The 23,103-nt window shown below is 39.4% G+C and overlaps 1 protein-coding gene and 1 pseudogene across 2 annotated transcripts; one reads left to right on the plus strand and one right to left on the minus strand.

Annotated features, from left to right (window-relative positions):
* The first annotated feature begins 3,911 nt into the window (after nucleotides 1–3,911).
* LOC148909910 (SEC14-like protein 2) lies at nucleotides 3,912–18,282 on the plus strand (annotated as a pseudogene). Its single transcript, XR_016120175.1, has 15 exons — nucleotides 3,912–3,944; nucleotides 5,129–5,198; nucleotides 5,717–5,760; nucleotides 6,109–6,172; nucleotides 7,284–7,377; nucleotides 7,467–7,561; nucleotides 7,708–7,783; nucleotides 7,879–7,895; nucleotides 7,979–8,039; nucleotides 8,573–8,656; nucleotides 15,077–15,180; nucleotides 15,600–15,745; nucleotides 15,892–15,982; nucleotides 16,808–16,880; nucleotides 17,226–18,282. The product of XR_016120175.1 is annotated as an SEC14-like protein 2 (transcript).
* LOC148909911 (uncharacterized) lies at nucleotides 18,262–22,945 on the minus strand. Its single transcript, XM_089032461.1, has 9 exons — nucleotides 22,094–22,945; nucleotides 21,787–21,889; nucleotides 21,231–21,302; nucleotides 20,852–20,991; nucleotides 20,649–20,717; nucleotides 20,147–20,231; nucleotides 19,928–20,057; nucleotides 19,186–19,559; nucleotides 18,262–18,828 (listed from the first exon to the last, which is right to left on the minus strand). The coding sequence occupies exons 1-9, from the start codon at nucleotides 22,943–22,945 to the stop codon at nucleotides 18,620–18,622; spliced, it is 2,034 nt and encodes a 677-aa protein (XP_088888587.1). The 3' UTR covers nucleotides 18,262–18,619.
* Nucleotides 22,946–23,103: the final 158 nt, after the last annotated feature.

The raw sequence follows: 23,103 nt of genomic DNA on the forward strand, positions 1-23,103 counted from the left end.
TCTGTTTCGTATGGCTCTAGGTTTGGTTTTCATTGTTTTTCTGCAGCTCGCTTCATCATTTCGTCCGCCTATGGACCGCGCCTAGGCCTCCCTTCAATGGCCCAAAAAATTGCAACAAACTGTAAGCACACAGACTTCAGACAACAGATGAATTTAATGAAGATGAGCCGAGTTGTATAAATTACAAATAGCTTTCGTCGTCTGTTCGCTTTGTTAGCAAGAGTTCTCGAGGTAAGCGTGTTATTTACTTAGCCAGAGCCCCTTAGTTGATCACATGTCTTATGAATAATGTATGATAACCTTATCAAAACCAATATAGCAATACTATAACATAAATCATATGCGATCATTGTTTAGCGTAAATGAAGATGCGTCCTCTCAATATGGTCAATAATATAAACTATACACACCTGATTCAAATATGTTCTAACTGTACCAGAGTTTGCAACTAATATCATAAAGTATTCTGAAAAAGTTTTGAAGCTAAATCGTTCTGAATTGGCGACCAGTAAAGCTATGATTTGTTTTAAGGAATCTTGCCAATAAGATTCCAAATTGCCAGAACAAAGTTTGTTAGTAATTTTGAATCGTTACTTAGTCGAATCATGGTTTGAAAAAAATCAAAACGAGATGCAGTAATGTAATTCTTGGTTGCCAACGACCAAAAAAAAAAAAACGACCTCGCCAAACACTGGAAAGACACAAAAGACGAAAGTGAATGAATTAAACCCGAAAAAAGATGAAAAGGAATCTAGAAGAGTTGTAGAAAGATAACGAGACGATGAAAAGAAGAACGCTGAAACAATGATTAGAATTGAATGAAGAGCTTTGGATGAATAGGCCGGGAATGAAGTGCTTACCACGGAAACAAGTTAAACAGCAATTAAATAAAGTTTGTAAAGGTCCACATGATGTGGTACTGCTGATGACAAACACACTGCAGGCGCACAAGAAAGACCTTGCAGCAAGCCAAGTACATTGAACACTAATATGCATTTAACAAGAAATGAAAGCTAGAAGATCCGTTAGTACACGAGTGGAAAGGAGTGAATTACTCCATAATATTCCACTAAGACTTGAAAATGGCTTCAATATAAACCAATCGAAAAAGCCACAAAACAGGCCCACCAATTATTGATTTGAAGTTCAGAAGTCATGTAAGAATAATCACTGATGTCAATACGTTTTCCACGTTTGCGGAATCTGGTTGCGTCGTTGGAAACAAGTAGTGGTAATATTGCAAACGAACCCAATAACAACCACCGTGTTGATGAGATCCCAGCAGTCAGTAACATAACCCGCTCTGCACTGAATTAAAAAGAACCGCAACGGCAGTTGATTATTAAAGAATGACGCCATAAGATACGGTTTTTTAGGCTATCCATGGGAATGATACAAGAAATGGAATTATTTTAGGTAGAGGACAAAGGGAAGAACAACAGGTTTTGATTGAATTTGAAAGCTCTTCTGGATCCGAGCAAAAATGACACTCTTCAGAAACAGGTAAAGGGGGTCCTTACTGGCGGAGTTTGAAAACCAGAACAGGGAAACCTTGGCAACAAGGAAAAGAACGATAAATGATTGTACTAATGAAATGATAATAAAACCGAAAAACACGAGTGTTGCATGTAATCAGACGTGATGATGATTTGCCTGTAGGTGGCCAATAGATATTTTATTCAAATAGGCAGCCCCCTTCTTTTGCGTTTTTGACTGGCTAGCCATTTCTCATATGTGTCCCTTTGTTTTTAATTCTCCAGAAATGTGTTGCCACCAAAGAATCAAGCATTTACAGTGAGGACCCTCGGCTGCGAACACTTACTCTTTTTCTTTAACTTTTCTACTGCCTCAAACCCTCTAGCTAAATAATAAAGATTGAGGTCACAATACATCGGAGTGATTCAAAATGGAGATTAGTTCCAGGTGGATTGTTGATTTTAAAGTTTACGGTTCGATTGCCGCTTACTGTAACCTTCTTAGCCTTGTTCACTATTTAGATTACGGTTCATTCATATGAGACAATGAGGTAACTTATTAACGAGGGCAGCCCTCGAACCATGCTCTTCATTCAACCAAACACTTCGATCTTTTTTTAAGGACGACACATTATGAATATAAATGATTCATAACTTTATATTTTAATATGTAATGTGTAATGTGTAACTCTGAGTTAGGTTTTGTATCGGAATGTGAAAAGCCTGAACCGAATGGGATGGGGGACAATGTTTTGTATGCCTGGGTCCTTTACCGAGGAAGATCGTAATAAAACTAATTAAAAAAACTACAAATGCAAGTAGTTTATGGACTCTAGGGATAAAAACTATCCTTATTCTTCAAATAATTGAAGACAAGGAACCTGAAATTTGCTTAGACTCAAAGCAAAGACTAAACCAAATATACCGACATCCCTAAAAGCAAGTCAGATGATCTTGACTTATGGCTGCAACTTGTCGATGTACAAACGCAGCCCACTCATGAAGTTCCAACACATGTACAATTTTAAAAAGCTTTTTCTTTACGACCTGAGGACAGAGTTTCAGTGTATAGAAAGGTATAAATACTAGTAATCATTGACAGAGGCGTATTACTCCGCTTTCATGTTGTTTAATATGAAACAGGTTAATATATATACTGTAAAGAGAGAGGAGAGAGCTAGATAGAGTCACGCACTCTGTTTTTTTTGTAGTGTATGTTAAAGTACAAAAAAAGATTGCGTGAGGTTTAAGTGATCATTGACAAATTACACAAACACTGTCTTTGTGCCTTCTACACCACTTCATTATCAATTGAATATTGTAGTTTTTTGTCTAAATTCGGCTTTTTGTATTAGTTGATGCATCTTTTTTTAGTTTTTATCGGAGTAAATTTTGTGGGAAGAGAAATCCGAACTTCCTCACAAAAACCAGAGTGGTTATCACAAAAACTTAACAACTAATGACAAACAACGCAAAAACATGTCAACGACAACAAATGAACAATGAACAACTACAAATACAACATTTATTCTCAGTAAAGGTGGGGATAAGTGCCGCCCATCTTGCTTACTTGCAACTCAAACTTTTTACTCAGTTTTCTTGGATTTTTTATAGTTTTTTTATAGTCAATTATCATGAAATTTGTTTCATGGAGCAGAGTTATTATCCACAAATATTGGTTTTTTTTATTTCGAAGATATAAAAAATTCAGTGAATTTTTATCCGAAATTTCTCGCAAATTTTAATTCCCAAGACGAAAATTGCGTGCGCGCAATCTCTGATCTTCTATTTTATTGCGCAATCTGGGCAGTTTTTTATTTATTTCCAGAATGGGTTTTTTAAAATCTTTCCATGACCAAAAACGGCGTGCGGTTTTATTTTAAAACCAAACAATTTTTATCTTTCTAAAAAATTGAAAAACGAGATAGTGGAATTAATAGTTTTCATTTGATTGATAGCAGGTGGGAAGAATAAAACACCAGGACAAAAACCATCCCTACTCCTACCACCCAGTAATATCTTTTTCTTCTACTAAATATCGCCTCATTCTTCTCCTACAAATAAATTCTAAATCACTCAGATTATTTTTAAAATATATCTTAGGTACGTTGAGCACGAATATTTAATTTTCTGAAGTATTTCTGACGATAGTTTTGACAAAACCTTTCTACCCCTCCTTCAAGGCATAGGGAATAATTGTCCAGGTGACAAACCCCACCCCTCCCCCAGTGGTATTTAAACCGCTGACATTTTCCTTTTTTGACAGATCAAAGGTTTTTGGCTGGATTCAAGTTAAATGATGCTCATCCTCCTCGATCTCGAACCCTTTTTGAACATTTCCCCCTTGAAATAGGTCAGTTAAAACCATCGTAAACTTTAGTTCAATCTAAAGGCAAAGGTTGTCAGCCAAAATGATTGAAATCTAGACGATCTGGGATGAAAAAAACTCAAAAGGAAACCCTAAAGAAGGTGAGTCAAGCCAGACCTCGGTCGATATAAAAGGATTTTTTATTTTGGTTTTCTTATATTAAATTCGCTGACTTTTTTGTGAGATTAGGTGAAATCATAAACAATATCCAAAAACCATACATTTCTAATAGTATTTTCCACAATCTTTTGCTTTGGCTTCAAGCAATTCAATAAAATATTTTTTCTTTGCCTCTTGCAATGGGCGAGGTTGGAAGAGTTCATAAAAAACTTATTATTGAAACTTAATTTTAAGATCTATTCAAGACATTGAGACTATCACTTCTCATAAGCTACATGTCAACAGCTAATTCCTTAGGAATCTTAGTGTGGAAAGCTTGTTTTTAAGGTGGAAATTGTTATACCAAATTTTATAGAATGTGAGTTGTGAAAAAGAATAATGAAAAGTTGGTAAAATATTCGATTCAAACTTTCTTCTAGATTCATATGCAAAAAGATTATTATGTAGAAAAAAGATAGAATCAAGACAACGTACTGAAATATTCATGACCCTGTCTTCTTTTTAATAATAAAAAAATGTTGGAGCCTGTGATTGGCTGTTTTGCTTACTAGCTAGTGCAGGTGCGCAAAATAGCCTTGTGGTATTTCGTCATCCATTTGCTTTGTCATTTTAGGATGCCAGCTCATTTAGCAGTTTATTGGTTGTGTGCGCTGATTTGATTGTAAACCTTTATGGTGCCCACTATTTATCGCTTTAAAATTTTTAACATTTTTGTTCGATAATTTTACTATTTTCTATACTCATGCATACAAAGGGCCATTTTAAGGATACAGTTGTCTTGAAACTTTATTTGTCAAATGTTTACTGTATAAAAATGGAGTATTTTCTTGCATGGTCATAAATTATTAATGTATATTATTAACTTATTAAGCATAGTTAGTATGCCATAATAATATAGTGATCTTCAATTGGTTGGTTATATTCTGACTTATTCTCCTAGACTATTAGCACTGTATCCAATAATCTTTAGGTTTTGCAAAAAAGCAATGTGTCTTGTCTTATGAAATACTTGAGTTCTTAAGAGAAGGCTTAATAATTAATCTACTCTTTTTGTGAGACTTAATTTCTTAAATCTATAGCCAGGGTATTTTTTGATATCAATTCCAAGCGTATCCTATAAATATTTTCATCATAATTAATATAGAGTTTCTTGTTCTAAATCTAGTTTCGGGAACAAGTTCAAAGTAGTCTCAAAGATGATCAGGATGATTATTTCCTGCTAAAATGGCTTCAAGGTATTAAAATATTATTGTTAATCTGGGGAGTGAATTCTCTGCTTAACCTTTTTCTACAAACTTAACAAGCTAAGTTATTCCAATTTGACCTGGGAGTTTAGCTTAGCCCTGACTTATATCAAATCAGCCAAGAGGTAGTTTCAGGATTCAATCTTTTAGAAAGCTGTTTCCCTTACTTTGATCATCCTAGAGGTTGTTTCAGGGTTTGATCTGTGAGTTAGCCATGCCCTGACTTAGATCAGCCCAGAGGTTGTTTCAGGGTTTGATCTGTGAGTTAGCCGTGCTCTAGCTTAGATCGGTCCTGAGGTTGTTTTTTGGGGCATCAATGAAATTTGAAGGTTTGAAGAATTTGTACTAATAGTGGCATAGTACCATATTAATTTCTAGAATAATGTACACTAAATGATCATTTCTTTTTCTTGCTGGAGGCCAGGCATGAGCCATTTATTGGCAGGCTATTATTTCCTTAATCTATATTTTCTTTCCTTCTTTTCTTATAATATTCTTTTCTTTAGTAGCAACTGACTTTGATGCTGAGAAGGCAGATGACATGTTTAGGCAGGTAAAGGACTGATTCATATCAGCCGGAAGCACATACAATAGTATACCTGTTTCTTTAATTGAGGTCAAAATTAGGGTCATAAACAGACTTCTCAACACTCATTGACTATAACAGTTATAGTTACTATTGCTGTTTCATGCTATAAGCGTAACTATGTGATAATAGACCTTTCAGGTTGCATGTAACATTTTGGGCAAATCACAAGCTGTCACTTGAAGAATAAGATTCTCAAGCATTACTTGTAGAAAAAGAAGTAATTCTCAAGATACTGTAAAGAAATGTGGTCTTAAAATGGGTAAATGTTAGGCCTGAAAAGAAAAACCAATACTGATAACAGTGTGTTTTTAGAGTCTTTGGGTGAGAAAAAGCTGATCTGGATTCTGTTCTTACTCCATCCTATAAACCACCAGAGGTAAGAGAATCCTGCTATGTCATGTCCAATTATCAGTCATCATCATCATCCATCACCACCTTATAACCATCTTCTTTATCATCATCATGATCATCACAATCACAATCATCATCACCATCACAATCATCACAATCATCATCAATCATCATCACCATCATGTATCATCATTAGAAGCATCACCATCATGTATCATCATTAGAAGCATCACCATCATGTATCATCATCACCATCATCACCATCATCATGTATATCATTAGCAGCATCACCATCATGTATCATCATTAGAGCATCATTATTATATTTATCATCACTACTATCATCTTCATTAGCAGCTGCATCATCTCCATCACCCAGGACTTAAATAATGGCTGGTGATCGGACAATGTCTGCATGATAAAAATAAAAACTTTTGGGTCAAATTGTTACTTTGCTGGTTATTTTGTCCATTAAGGTTGAGCCAGAAATGAGGTATGATAGAGCTGAATGTATTTGGCCTGTAATCATGACTGGTGACTGTCTGGCCATTATTGAAGGCCCTGATCATCACCAATACAGTCTATCATTACCATCTTCATCATGAATCATTATCATCTTCATCATGAATCATTATCATCTTCATCATGAATCATCATCTTCATCATGAATCATTATCATCTTCATCATGAATCATTATCATCTTCATCATGAATCATTATCATCTTCATCATGAATCATTATCATCTTCATCATGAATCATTATCATCTTCATCATGAATCATTATCATCTTCATCATGAATCATTATCATCTTCATCATGAATCTTTATCATCTTCATCATGAATCATTATCATCTTCGGCAGATGCATCATCACCAGTGCCATTATCATGATCAGCAATTATCATCATCATCGTTATCATCATTATCATCACCATAATTATCATCATATGCATCATCTCCATCATCATCATCAACACCAACATTTTCAAAGCATCCAGCATCACCATCAATATCATCATCATCATCATCCTCATGACTTCAGTCTTTAGTCTTCTATTATTACTAAGCTATGTGGTTCATATTTCATGGTGTTACCTAGAAACCAATCCTTTTAAACATTTCAACAACTTTTAGGTCCTCATGAAGTATGATCCAGGTGGTTTCTATGGTTACGACAAGGAAGGATCTCCAATATTTGTTGATCCACTTGGACAAATTGACTTTAAAGGTAGGTTACCCTCTCATTTAACCACTAGTTATCTAAGTTTTTCATTAGATACTATAAGTCTTGTAAACTGTTTTATGTTCATACTGTAGGCCTTCTTCATTCAGTCAAGAAAGATGATGTTCTGAGATTCAAAGGATATCATGCTGAGAAAGGATTGCAGCTTGCTAAAGAAAAGGCAAAAGAGGTAAATTATTCAGAATTAATGTAACTCTTAAAGTAACTATAACTCTAATTTGTCTGGAGGTGGAGAGGTTGGGGGGGGGGGGGGGTGGTAGGGGCATCTGTTCCTGTGTCTAATATAAATTATTGTCCTATTAAATTCTACTTCAGACAGGAAAAAGAGTGCATCAAGTAGTAAACATCCTGGACATGGAGGGCCTGGGGCTTAAACACTTGTGGGGACCTGGTAAGGAGCATAGAATGATTTGTTTGCTTTCAATTTTGTTTGGGTTCCCTGTGTTGTTTTCTGACACTTCATTCTTTGATTTGTCTATTTTAAAGGTGTAGCACTCTTCATAGTGTGAGTACTTTCTTGATTTTAAGATAAATGTCTATACATTTTCTGTGGTGTACAATGCAGTTTTTTTATTTTTCATTCCAGGTAGCAACACTTTATGAAAACAACTTTCCTGGTTACTGGAAAAGAATATTTGTAATTAAAGGTAAGTTATAAATTAATGTTTAAAACCCCCTGTTTGGCACATGCAACACAGACAAATTCAGATAAATAAAATGAATTGATTAACTTTGTTTATAGAGGAGGTAAAACACTTGACAGTATTTCAACTGATAAACTTGTGGTCCTCTTTTAATGTCTCTAGTTGATTAGGGATGGGACCGCCATTAACGTACCTGGTCATCTGACCCATGTGAAGGTCTAACCATTTGCAGATATATAAACAAAGGCAGCACCTACTCTACAGTTATTTTAAGGCTGTGAACCACGATATACCACACAAAAGACAGATGCTCTTACCAAGTAAACTGAGCTAACCAGGTGGCAATCTACTCCTGGGGTGGGAGGGGTATTGTTTGATTCACAGACTCATGGGAGGAGAGTTTGCTACATCTTTCCCTTGACTTGAGGGGTTTTTTCCCCGGGTTCTCAGGTTTCCTCCTTCTGCTGATTGCTTGTCATCTTCATCATTCTAATCAATGGCTCTTATTTCCATAATTTACTATCTATCAATATAAGCTCCTCTGATTTTCCCTGCGGCCTACAATTTGGTCAAGCCATTCCTGAGTGAAGACACCAAGAATAAAATCAAGATACTTGGAGGTGAGATATTATTAAGTCATTAATAATTGTACAAGTACCATAATGTCCATCACTAGTTTTTGCTGAGAAGCATTACATGCTGGTGCCCCTACCCTCTCATCAAGGGGGTTGACACATGGCTTAGGGCTGCTGTGGTCTTTAACGTCTATTTGTGACAGAGTCAAAAGACACTATTTTGGACAGTAATTATTTAGTCATAAATCTATATTTTTAATTAGGAATGCCTCGTGTACACATAGGAATGTAATTCTTTAGTTAACTGTTTGCGTGGAAAATGCGTAAGCAAGAAATAATTTCCGTACGTAATTACATTACAGTGAGTCATGCCTAGGTTTGGCGCTTGTTTACGTAAGTTCGTGTTTGGGACATCCTGTTTGCGCCTAGGGCGTGCAACATTGCGTAGGATGTGTAAGGTCTTAAGAATGCAGGTTTTCCCATAAAAGTAGGCCCAAACTAAGCTTAAATCAGTGTAGTAAAAGTTCTTGAAGACGTTGCACATATCAAGACAAGGAATTCTCTACGATGTAAAGAGATATCCTGTAATCTCGTTCCCGTTTTTTTTTCATGTATTGTAAAGTTGTGTGAATTTTTCAATAAATTCTTTTGTCAAAACCACTTGCAATCTGATTCATAGCTGAGCGCCTTGCCGCCGGTTACATTTTTGGTGTCAGAAGTGGGATTGCAAGAAAGTTGACATTAGTAGTTACTGATTATTTACCAACGGGAACGAGACTGAAATCATGGCAGAAGAAGCTGTGGCTGCACTCACAGAGCAATTGCTGCACTCAAGGCACAGCTAGATGGCATGCAGGCTGAAGGAGGACCCCCTGCCCAACCTGTTCCTGCACCAGTGGTAAAAGTGACAGTGCCAAGGGAGAAGAAGCTGAGGAAGTATGCTGGTGGCAGAGACGACAAAGTGCTTGAAGACTGGATAGCGGATGCACAGAGGTCTGTGGCTGCCCAGAAGTTAACTGATCAAGAGGGCAGTGGATTTCCTGTACCATAGCTTAGAAGGAGTGGCTCGAGATGAAGTTCGACTAAGGCCTGCGGATGACTGGACAGACCCGGAGGGTTTCTTCAGGATTCTGAGAGACGTCTTCGGAGAGAAGCTCACCAAGACCCAGCTTCTCCAGAGGTTTTTCGCCAGAAAACAAGGGTGACAGGGAGCCCATCCAGGACTTTGCCCATGCCCTGATGTCGATGGCGGAGCACATGACCAGAGTACACGTAGGAGCCCTGGAAAACAAGGACCAGAACCTCAGAGACACATTCGTTGAGAACTTGCGTGACAACCTGTTGCGCAGGGATCTCAAGCGCTATATCAGAGAACATCCCGAGAAGACCTTCAACGAGGTGAGAGCAAGAGGCCTATCGTAGCTCGGAAGACACAGATAGAGGAGCACATCGCCATTGCAGCGGCCAAGGGAGGTGTTGGTGGAGAGCAACCAAGTAAATGCCATCCAAGAGCTTACAGCAGGACAGAAGGCCCTGTGGAGAGGCTCATGCAGCAACAAAAAATTGCTGGATGAGCAGCAGAAGCTGCTAACCCAACTTACCATGAAGTTAGCAAGCCCATCACCACCACGAAGTCCCCCACGTGGTCCGAGGAGATGTTACAAAAACTGCCATGAGCTTGGACATCTTCGGCCGAACTGCCCAAAGCCCCTGAAAAGACAAGGCACCAGCAGCACCACAGAAGGAGTCAAACTCCAGCTCTCCACGGCAGTGAGCCACGCCGTGGAGAGAACTGTAGTGGCTCTAATTCTCTTTTTCAGAACGAAAAGTTTGTAGGGACAGTCCACAGTGGTGGCGAGGTATTGGCGGAGTACCTGTGAAAAAGCTTAGTGGATACGGGCTCCATGGTTACCCTCATCACCGAGTCGTTCTACAGGGAAAAGCTACAGCCAACCCTTGGAGACCTACACCCTGAAACAAGATTACTGCAGCTGCGAGGAGCTAACGGTTTGGACATCCCTTACATTGGATATATCGTCGCTACAGTAGAGATCGGAGGAGTGGTGGTCCCTGGGTGCGGCATCTTCATCACGAAGGACACAGCAGCCACTACAGTAATGCAGAGGAGGGTACCTGGCCTACTGGGAACCAACGTTCTTGGGCAGGTGCCCCAATACCAACAGATCCTGCAAGATGAAGAGAAGAAGAGTAAACGTAAAACTGGGTTCGTGAAAGTAGCCGGCTCAGACAAAGTCTGGGTCCCTGCTTTCACAGAATCTGATATCTTGGTCACAGGCCCATCATGGGGCACTGATGCTGTGATCGAACCCCTTGGTGTACCAGTAGAAGGAAACCTCACCGTGGCCAGTACTCTCGTGGATACTACCAAGACGTGTTACTATGTCAGAGTTGCCAACCAGACGGCAAAGGACATATGGCTAAAGCTGAAGATGCGGATTGGAATTGTGCGAGAGGGAGAGATGGTCAAGAGAGGAGAGCAGTTGGAGTTCCTGCACGAAAATAACATGGTGACAGTGTGCTGTAACCTTAGTGCTGACCCGCAGATGCCACCCCAACGGGAAGCTGTGGGCAAAGTACGTTGGCAAAGGATACAGACACCCCCTCACGGGATTACCCTGGAACATTTCCCCGGGACGGAACTTCAGAGGGAGAAAGCTCTCCAGATGTTCGAAAGAAATGAAGAGGTGTTTGCTTCATGTAAGGAGGACCTTGGCTGTACAAAGACAACATATCATCGCATCTACACAGACGATGATGTGCCTGTCACAGAGCGTTACAGAAGGATTCCTCCAAACCAATACCAGGAGGTGCAACAGCATCTACAAGACTTGCTAGAAAAAGGAGTGATATGTCCAAGTGAGAGTAACTATGCCTCCCCAATAGTGCTTGTACGAAAGAAGTCTGGAGCCTTGAGGATGTGCGTCGACTACCGGAAGCTGAACCAGAAAACCAAGCATGATCAGTACCCCCTACCAAGGATAGAGGAATCACTGGAGGCACTGCGTGGCGCAAAGTACTTTTCCACCATAGATCTGGCATCAGCCTACAATCAAGTTGAAGTCCATCCTGATGATCAGCACAAGACTGCGTTCACAACGCCCATGGGTTTGTTTCAGTACACTCGGATGCCGTTTGGACTACAGAATGCCCCAGCGACCTTCCAAAGGTTGATGCAAGGAGTCTTCCGAGAGGACATACTTCGCACCCTGATGGTCTACCTGGACGACATCATAGTCTTCTCATCCACCATTGAAGAACATCTTGAGCGGTTGGAAACGGTATTCAGTAAGCTGAAGCATCATGGATTAAAGGTTGAACCAACCAAGTGTCAACTCTTCAGAGATCGGGTATCCTACCTGGGGCACGTGGTCTCTGCTGACGGTGTCGAGACAGACCCTGAAAAGACAAAGGCAGTTAACGAGTGGCCAGTCCCCCAGACAGTGCGCGATCTGCGATCATTCCTTGGTTTCGCGTCATACTACAGAAGATTTGTCCCCAAGTTCGCTCAAATGGCAGGCCCGCTGCACAAGTTAGTTGCTGAGCTCGGGAGCGGAGGAAGTAACAAGACCACCCGGAAGCAGATTGGCATACTGTGGACAGAAGAATGCCAAAAGAGCTTCAACAAGTTAAAGAATCTACTAACCTCAGCACCAGTGCTGGCCTACCCGGACTACACCAAGCCCTTCATCCTAGAGACGGATGCGTCCAACGAAGGATTGGGAGCCGTGCTGTCCCAAGAACAGGACGGAAGAGTCAAAGTGATCGCTTATGCCAGCCGAGGCCTGAGAGGTGGAGAGCGAAACATGGAGAACTACTCATCGAGGAAGCTGGAACTACTAGCCTTGAAGTGGGCTGTATGTGAGAAGTTCAGGGAGTACCTGCTGGGATCGAAGTTTGTCATCTACACAGACAACAACCCGCTGACATACCTACAGTCAAAGAGTAAGCTGAAAGCTGTGGAGCAGAGGTGGGCTGCAGAGTTAGCAAACTTCAACTTCACCATCAAGTATCGCCCTGGACGTCACAATCAGAATGCAGATGCTCTAAGTCGCATCAACCGAGATGAAGAACCAACCACAGTTGAAGTAAGAAGCACCCTAGCCTACTCTACCAATACTACAGACCTACCAGAAGAGGTACGTCAACATTTGATGGTATCAGCAGCGTTCATAAGCAACACAGAGACAAGTGCGCTGGAGGAGCAAGCAACCTCATTCCCAACCACACCTCTCACAGAGATCCAACGACTACAGCAGGAGGACCCATGTATCAGTCGTCTCCTCCACTACCGAAACCTTGGACGTCGGCCAAGTAAAAGGCAAAGCCAACAAGAGACAAGGGATACAAGGAAGTTGCTTAGTCACTGGAACAGGATTGAGGAAAGCCATGGAGTTCTCTACCGCCGTACAGGAGTCGGACAGGGAAGTGAGCTTCGGTTACTGCTACTCCCCACATCAATGAAATCACAAGTACTGAAGGGTGCGCACGATCAATGTGGACATCAAGGACAGACAGGACAGAACAGCTTCTTGAGGAAAAGATGTTGGTGGCCCGGTATGCAAGGAGATGTGAAGCAATGGATCTCAAATTGTGAAAGATGTGTCATTGCCAAAGGCTCCTACCTTCCAGTCAAGACGCCGATGGGCAGCCTACTAGCTACTAGGCCCATTGGAAGTGCTAGCGATGGATTTTACCTTGCTTGAGCCTGCAACAGATGGAAGAGAAAATGTCCTCGTGTTAACAGATGTGTTCACAAAGTTTACAATTGCTGTACCTACCCGTGATCAGAAAGCTACAACCGTAGTCAAGACCCTGATTAAAGAATGGTTCCTTGTGTATGGAATCCCCCAAAGAATACACTCTGACCAGGCAAGTCATTTGAGGCAGAACTAGTCAAGGAGTTGTGTGCAGTGTATGGAATTAAGAAGTCAAGGACAACCCCCTATCATCCTCAAGGAAATGGGCAGTGCGAAGATTCAACCGTACACTACATGAGCTTCTAAGAACTCTACCAGCAGAAAAGAAAAGAAGGTGGCCTGAACACCTGAAAGAGTTATGTTACGGCCTATAATGCTACGCACATGCAACGACTAGATACTCACCCTTCTACCTGATTTTGGTAGAGATGCAAAGCTATCTTTGGACATTCTACTTCCTGATGATGACAGACAAGTGACAGTAGACAACCAGCATGGATTACAAGCACCAGACTCGTCTACGAGAAGCTTATACCACTGTGACACAAAACTTGAGGAAGCTGCTACCATCAAAAGAAGATCCATGACCAGAAGAGCAGAGCACTGGCAGAACCACTACAAGTTGGAGAGCGAGTACTCCTTCGCAAACCGGAAAGTCAGAGGAAGAAACAAGATTCAAGATAAATGGGACAACCAAGTGTACAAAATCGTTGAACGAAGAGACAACAATACATATGTCGTTGAAAGAGCTGATGGACATGGAGGAGATAAAGTTGTTAGTCAAGGAGAATGCAAGTTGTGTCCAAGACCAATGCTGGAGATACGAGGACGACACAAGCAAGCTGACAGGTCTAGACAAACATGTACTTGCATCGCCAGAATCATCAGATGAAGAAGATGACATTGGAGGAATGACAATCGCCTTTCAACCAATGACAGAACCAGCTGAAACTGATGATGATGATGATAGTGATGATGCGTCTGAGGAAGAACTGGCTGCACCTGTACTCCGACGTTCCACAAGACAACGGCAGGCCAACACAGCAACCTCTATAATCTTCCAAGATCCGCACTTCAGCACTGACAAGTCCACCTGCGTATCATTGTTTCCTGAATTTGCTCGAGGACGAAGCAAACAAAAAGGAGGGGCAAGTGTGAAACAGAGTCAAAAGACACTATTTTGGACAGTAATTATTTAGTCATAAATCTATATTTTTAATTAGGAATGCCTCGTGTACACATAGGAATGTAATTCTTTAGTTAACTGTTTGCGTGGAAAATGCGTAAGCAAGAAATAATTTCCGTACGTAATTACATTACAGTGAGTCATGCCTAGGTTGGCGCTTGTTTACGTAAGTGTCGTGTTTGGGACATCCCTGTTTGCGCCTAGGGCGTGCAACATTGCGTAGGATGTGTAAGGTCTTAAGAATGCAGGTTTTCCCATAAAAGTAGGCCCAAACTAAGCTTAAATCAGTGTAGTAAAAGTTCTTGAAGACGTTGCACATATCAAGACAAGGAATTCTCTACGATGTAAAGAGATATCCTGTAATCTCGTTCCCGTTTTTTTTTCATGTATTGTAAAGTTGTGTGAATTTTTCAATAAATTCTTTTGTCAAAACCACTTGCAATCTGATTCATAGCTGAGCGCCTTGCCGCCGGTTACATATTGCTCTTGCTTGTTGATGGTAGTTGGTTGCATTAATGGCACCTACCATCCATGCATTACTTGATTTAAAATATCTTTTAGATGATTGGAAGGAACAACTGAAGAAGTACATTGATGAAGATAACTTACCTGAGTTTTATGGTGGTAAAGGATGTGATGATAATGATCCAAAGTGTAGTTCTGAGGTATGAAGACAGAACATCTAACTCACTCTTCCCCTCTACCATAGAGACTGTTACTATGACCCCTCCCTCTATGGTGGGGTTTTTTTCTCACTCTTCTCATACTTCTCTCAACCTTCATTTATCTCACAAAAACTGTTAGTAATACCAAAGGATATAACCTCCACTCTATTAAGGTCATTTCAACCTCTGGGAAATGCAAATCTTCCTAAGTCTGCAGACTGACTGAGCCATGGGTGTGTGGGAGAGGTATAGATAATTATAATTAAGTCATTATTTTTGTTGTTCCTTTTTTAAATACTTTATAAGCTGCAAATTAAGTTGACCATGGTTTCCATGTATTTCAATTTCAACACTATTCCAAGTCCCTAAATGCAAAATTCAGCAGTTGGCTAATGATTTTCTTTGCATTTGTTGCCAAGATCTGTTATGGAGGAACCATACCAGAGTCTTACTACCTTGCAAAGATGCCGTTTGGGAAGTCTGAAGGTTCTATACTGGCTACAGTTGATAGAGGCAAACATCTTGATGTGGAACAAGTTGTGGAGACACCTGGCTCTATCATTAGGTAACCATCAATGTATTCATGATGTAGATATTTTTGATTAGTAGATATAGATAGATTAGATATTGTAGATATAGCTCTGTCAAAAGGATTATTGAGATAACTTAGCAACACTCTGAAAAAAGACCTGAAAATGGTTTTCATTTTAGTTGGGAATTCAGGACCAAGGAGCATGACATTGGTTTTGGGATATACCTATCTGCTGCAACACTAGAAGAAAAAGAAGAGATGGAAGAATTAGTGAGTAGCTTACTAATCATTGACATCACTATCATCATCATCATTATCACCACCACCACCATCTTCATCATCACCATCACCATAGCAACTTGCACCACTATCATCATAGGCATCCGCTTCATCCCCAACATCATCAGGAGCTGTACCATCATCCACATCACCAGGAGCAACTAGCACCATCATCATCACCAGCAGCAACTAGCACCATCATTAGCACCATCATCATCCACATCACCAGGAGCAACTAGCACCATCATCATCATCACCAGCAGCAACTAGCACCATCATTAACCTCATCATCCTCATCACCAGCAGCAACTAGCACCATCATCATCATCATCACCAGCAGCAAATAGCACCATCATTACCATCATCAGCAGCAGCAGCAACTAGCACCATCATCATCATCACCAGCAGCAACTAGCACCATCATCATCATCAGCAGCAGCAACTAGCACCATCATCATCAGCAGCAGCAGCAGCAGCAACTAGCACCATCATCATCATCATCACCAGCAGCAACTAGCACCATAATTACCATCATCATCATCAGCAGCAACTAGCACCATTATCATCATCATCACCAGCAGCAACTAGCACCATCATCATCCTCATCACCAGCAGCAACTAGCACTATCATCATCATCATCACCAGCTGCAACTAGCACCATCATTACCATCATCAGCAGCAGCAACTAGCACCATCATCATCATCATTGCCAGCAGCAACTAGCACCATATCATTACCACCATCATCATCATCATCAACTATTTTTATGGCAACCAACCTTATAGTAAGTGTCAATGTTGCTTTTCATCAAATAGCTTCCAATCCAAAGAGTAAACAGTCAATTTGTTCCTGAACTGGGATCCATCAAATGTGAATGTCCAGGAAAATGTAAGTGGGAACAATATTAACTCTGAGCACAGGCCATACCTTCAGCTACATCTTCTGGCATTATGGACACCGACTGCCATTAAATTCTATCTTGGCATAAGATTTTGATTTTATTCATACAACCATCTGTCTTCTCATATCTTATCAAATGCTTTTAAAAAGAATATGTGACACAGTCTGAAAATTAGAGCCAAAGACATTCCCAAGAGGGTCAAGTGGCAAAGACATGGTTTTTTAACAATGGATGCTAATGCAAAATCTTTGTTAAAATGCCACAACATGTGAACAAAGAATATAGTAAAAAATATGGTGCTTATTATAATGTATGATTCTTTTCTCTTACAGACATTGTACGTTTTGACAATTCCTACAGCTGGGTAACCAAAAAAGTTGTAGAGTATCAAATAGATGTCAATAGCACACCAAGTAATTCCCAAGATTGATAAGTGCAACATTAACTTTAAAATTGGAATTGAAATTAAAAATTAGACTGTTAGAATATATAATGGGTCATAACTATAGAATGTAGTAGTATTGAGAGATTACTTGAAAGGTCATGGCAAAATGCCACAAGGGAGCATACATGGCAAAGACTCATGGGAACAGGTGAGTAGCCCATGTACTGTACAGTGGTACCTCTATTAAGTGGACATGGTGCCTTGGTTGGCATCCGCTGAATGGAGTTTTTTTACAGTAAATATTGATTTATAGCTGTCTGTTTAAATAGGGGGTTCCCTTAATAGAGGTATCAATGCAGTACTTTGTCTAACCCTAACCCAGGTCAACCTTCCTATTCTTAGGGTGCACCCACATGAGATATAAATAATAATAAAACTGTTGCCATGCTGGTTGATTTGATATTGTCAATCAACAAGGCAGCTATGACATGCACCCCGAGCACAAGGATGCTTGAGCCATGATGGAGGATATTCCATTCCACTGTATGCTCCTTTGAAAATTATTGTTCCTTGTTGAAATCTGCTCTGAATAGAGCAGTATAATATGGATTATTTTAAGGTAAAAACACAAATGTATACCACTGATCAGGGTTATTAATGCATGTACAGGAAAAAATGAAGGGTGTAAATGTAAACATAGATGTAATGGGTAATATATTTATAATAAATTATGGTTATTTATCATCGCATGAAATATAACAATGAACAAAACTTGTAACAAATCCCAATTTTTATTGTTTTTATATTTTAAACTTATTATACATCATACTTTGAAATGATTCACAAACAATTACAGTTCTGTCTACGCACTAGGTATAATGTAAGTACTAGCCATTTTGTGTTTAGGTAAAAGATATAGCTAATTTATTTTTTTGATACTTAGTGTTTAATGATTAATTACTGTATATGGGTCATGAAATAAAAGGGTAGAACAATGAAATATAGCACCATTGTCAATTGTATTTTAAACAAATTTAAGTCATGCTGGTCAGAAGTCTCTCACTGGACACATACATACACTTACAGGGCAACGGGGTAACTGTAGATGTGCTCCATTGCTCCCACCCCCTCCCCCCTTGAGTAGGATATTAGGTAATTATATCCCAACTGGGTTGGATGGAAAGCCACCGGTCCTTGCTTGTAGCAGGTGGACTTTTTCATCCTCAGTGGTGCCTGAAACACTTGTTTAGCTTAACCATCATTATATCATTTTAAAGGACTATAACACATGGACAATTTATCTCACAGACTCTCGCAACCTACACTCTTTACTTTCCAGAGTTATTTTCTGTGCAACTCTTTCAGTTTGTTCAACAACATTTCCTTATTGTCATATCTTTGTTCTGTTGTCATGTTAATCCAGTCTTCATCACTAAGTTCCTTTCCAAACAAAGTTAGTTGTGCTTTCTCACACTCTTGTCTTGTTGTCTTCAACACTTGCTTTGCGACTTCTTGTAATGCTTCATTTTCCTGTGCTGTGCCGTGTATTACTGCAGTAAACAGCAATGACAACATACATGTAATTATCAATTTTTTTTCTTGTGGAAGAATATGCCCCCACCTACTCCACAAAGTCTTCAAGACTCAGAGATGGAACTCCCTAAAGTTCTTTCTTAAGCCTGCATGGGGTTGGGGTTGAGGTAAAGGATAATGAAGAATAGTAGGCAGCCGGAAGAGAGCCTCACCTTTCCCTTTCTTTCCCCATACACCACTTGAAAATTATCTTGCAAGGGGTAGAATACTCTCGTGATCATATCCCTTGTCCTCCCCTAGCCACCAAAACCAACCACCCCTTTGATCTTGGAAACTCTAGTACAGATTAAATAGCAAAGCTTCATCAAACTTACAGTGATTCACTCCATCCGTAGCTTGACTCAGTAAACCCTTAAGGATGTTTTTCACTTCATCTTTTTGGGACGATTGAGGAACAGCAATGGAAGAAACTGGTGTTGGAGGAAGACTTGCTGACTTGGCAGCTGATAGACTGTGTCTAGATGGAGCCAGGTGTTCCTGACCTTTTTGGGCTTGGAATCTTGCAAGTTGTTCCTGTAGTTGTCTTATCTCTGAGCTCATTTCTTGCTCCATCAGGTGTCTTGTTTGACGCTCTTGTGTTAGTTCATGTTCCAGAGATGTGATCTTGTCAACTTGGGTTTGTATGTCTTTGCTAAAAACATCTCTCAAGCTTTGTTCTTCCTCTCTTTGTCTTTGAATTTCTTCCTTTCTAAAATATGAGTTCCATGTATAAAATATAATATTGGTTTTATGCAAGAGCCATCAATCCCCCATATATAAGGGGCTCCTCTGTGAGGTTTGCTCCACATACACTAAACAACCACAGCATTCAAAACTAAACTCACAAGTTAATTTTAATTGTAAAATGAAAACTGGAGAACCCTAGGTAAAAACCCTTGTGGAAAGGGAGAGAACGACACATCAAACAAACTGCCAGTTGAGAATATTGAGGAAAAGGAACCTTAATTTATTTGGCTGAGCTTTTTAAAGAAGTAAAACATTGTCTTTGTCTAGGTTGTTATGTTGACTGTACAGTACGGGAAAAGTAGCTTGAACCTCCTTGGCCTCACATCTTACCTTCTCTGCTTTTGAAGAAGCAGTCTCTCCATCTCTCTGGCTTCTCTTGCTGCTTGTCTGTCTTCAGGTCTTAGTCTTGTGGCTGGTCGTTCTTGGAACCACCATGTCCATGGCTGTGTGGCACCTAATGCTGAAATTATACAACACAAGAGAAAAAAACAGACACTTCTTGGTTTTTAGTACCACATGGCTTAAAGGTTTGATTTGGTTTATACATACTAGCAACAGGATCAACCAGTGGTAGCTCTGAACCTTGGAGATCATTAATTTGTTGCTTCCAACTTGGCATGAACCTTTCATCAATCTTTGAAAAGAGAAAAAGATGAGAAAATTGTTAAATTTTTAAGTTTTAAAAGTAAGCATCCCAATTGTCATGTTGGACCCAGGAACTGAACCCAAGACCCAAGAGGTGAGAGATGAGTATATGACTGCTAATTCCCAGCTACTGGATCACAAAGCAAAACAAAGTGCAGCCTGTATAATTTGGCTCATTGCATAACAGAATCATTTAATAAATTGTTTTTATTAATAATAGTTGATAATGAAACAGGATTTTTTTTACACCATTACATAGTAGTACATCAACATGCAGTACCAAATATATTGTACAAATTTACACTAACTGCAAGTACATAAAACCGGAGATGTGAAGATCCAAAGTTTTGGAATTTTATAAAAGAAATATTTTGTTGATTAACAGTTGCCATCACTTCCAGTATACCTCATTCTGGAATTGTCTTGTCTTCAATTCCTTTGCTCCACTTAACAAAACCTCTTCAACATCTTTTTCCTGTTAAAGAAAAAAGCTTCTAAAAGTATTTCCCTATACAATATTTCATATATTAGCATATAGTTGACTGCTTTCAGCACAGCTGAAGAATTAAAACGAAAATTTTATAAACAAAAAAAATCAGAGATACATACATTGTGACACATGAGAATCTTGTCTTTCAATAAAATCAAAAGAACTACAGCAAACGTTGGTATGCAGTTCAGTTTCTGTAGCTTCATACTGAGAATATGTTGGTCCCAGATATAACATACTACATCCATTGGTAAGTAACCTGACATATATCAAAAAAAAAGGGATTGGACAAAACATTTTTATTTAAAACGAGACTAGTAAATAAGAATGAAATTTGTAAGCAAAAAAAATTAAACAAAAAATTAAATTTCAATTTAAAAAATTTTAAATCAATAAATTTTTCTGAAGATGCAAGTATTCCTTTGGCAATGAGACTAGTTAGACTTTCACTATCCATTGATGATACTTCAACTTATAATGCTATATACTGGTCCTTACCAACAAATAAGCTTCTTAAATGTGATCTCATCAGGGAAGAAAGACAAGAGGCCAGACTTGTGGAGTTGTTTCCTGAGGTAAAAATAAAGTCTTACTTACATTGACAGTAATAGACCTTTGTCATGCAGCAGCCATGTTTATTCCCTTGAGATTAATTAAAGCCTTTGTTTCTGGCCATTAAAACTCATCCTGAAGTGCATGGCTAGCTGGACAAAAATCTATCGTTTCAGCCAACATGATGGCTGGTGAGTGAGAAAGGTCTATGCTATGGCGTTTCTAATGCATTAAAAAAAATTAGCACATGCAATATACTACAGTAGATAGAGTAGTTTCATGATAAGTAAGCCTCTCAATTTACAATAGAATTGGTTTGATATACATCAGGGCCTGGTTGTGCGAAGGGTGGATAGTGCTATCTGAGGGATAAATCTTATCCAGTTGATTGGATAACAGTATCACTTAATCACTGCATAAAGATTTATCAGTCAGATAGCACTATCCATCCTTTCTACAACTGGGCCCAGGTAAATGTAAGGTAAAGAGAGCACTCAGTTACCTTGAGCAAATGACTTCACTATTGATGCTGCAAGTTGATGGTCTTGCGATTCTAATATGGTTGCCATGGTGTCTCCTACTTCTTTAAGTGCTGCATGAAATTCCTGTAAATAAATGCTATATAAATGGATTTTGGAATGGGCAGGCTGAAATGACAATTATTACGCATCCTATTTCTATTGCTCTTAGTTAAACAAGCAATGCAGTTTTACTGTTGCATGCAGAAGTCACATCACAGCGCATAATGCAAGCCTCATACTTGCAAGATGGGTAATTTGTCTTGTCTAAGTTGAATAGGACTAAAATACCTTTGTTCCTGAGTCTTTCATGTAGGTAGGCCTCAACTCCATAAATATAAAGAATATCCCAACAAAATTTGCAACAATAATGTTAAGACTGTCACCATGGTAACTATCACCATGGATACTGATATCCTGTACTAAAACCTTAATAAATGGAAGAATTAGCAAATAGTCTGTGTCTGCCAGTGATTCCTTGAGAGAAGAGTGTTTGTAGGTCAGACACTTTTTCATGACGTAAATAACAACAGATGAATGTTGAGAGGAAAGTCCTTGAAAACTTTGTTCTGAAGCCAAGAACGCTTCACATCTTTGCTCAATGGAACTCTCTATCGTGTTAGTGTTATTGTTAGTTTTCGAGCTGTTCACCTTCCTGTTCAAGTATTCATCTCGTATTTTAGGATTCAAGAGAAACATTTCCCAAATAACTTTTCTAAGCTTTAAAGGCAAAGGTCGGTTTAGACAGGTCAACAGTTTGGACCTCAAATCTGGCCATTTTTTAAGCAAATCCGCACACGCATCAGAAGCAGAATCCAATACAAGCTCTGTTTTAGGCTTCTTGTTGGAGGGATTCATCAATTCTTCCATTATTCCATCATTTATCTGCTGATCAAGGATAGCAGATACCCTAGCAACCAAGTTACTATGTCGGAAACTGGTTCTGACAAGCTTAGATGCTCTATCTAAGAACAGAATCTTCTCGGAATCGGTGAGGTCTGAGAAATATGAAACATGGTTCTCTGTTAGTTGTTGTTGTACAGCTTCGAATACTTCTGATACAAGCTCTTTCCATTCCTTGGTGTTGGAGATATCTTCCTTTGCATGTGAAAGCCAAGGAGCTTCAGCTCTTCTAGCCGCCATCTTGTTTACATTTTTGTTTTGCCTAGGGAGGGAGGGGAGGGAGGGGAGGGAGGGAAAGGAGGGTGGACAAAAACCTAAGATTCTTATTTTTCTTTTCTTTAACCTAGAATTTAAACACAAAATCATTTCCTTCGTGAATGTTTCATTTTCATTCACTA

The sequence above is a fragment of the Actinia tenebrosa genome, unplaced genomic scaffold, assembly GCF_029948245.1.
Source record: "Actinia tenebrosa isolate PJP-AT-01 unplaced genomic scaffold, QUT_ActTen_1.0 PGA_scaffold1__47_contigs__length_23844297, whole genome shotgun sequence".
Taxonomy (NCBI): Eukaryota; Metazoa; Cnidaria; class Anthozoa; order Actiniaria; family Actiniidae; genus Actinia; species Actinia tenebrosa.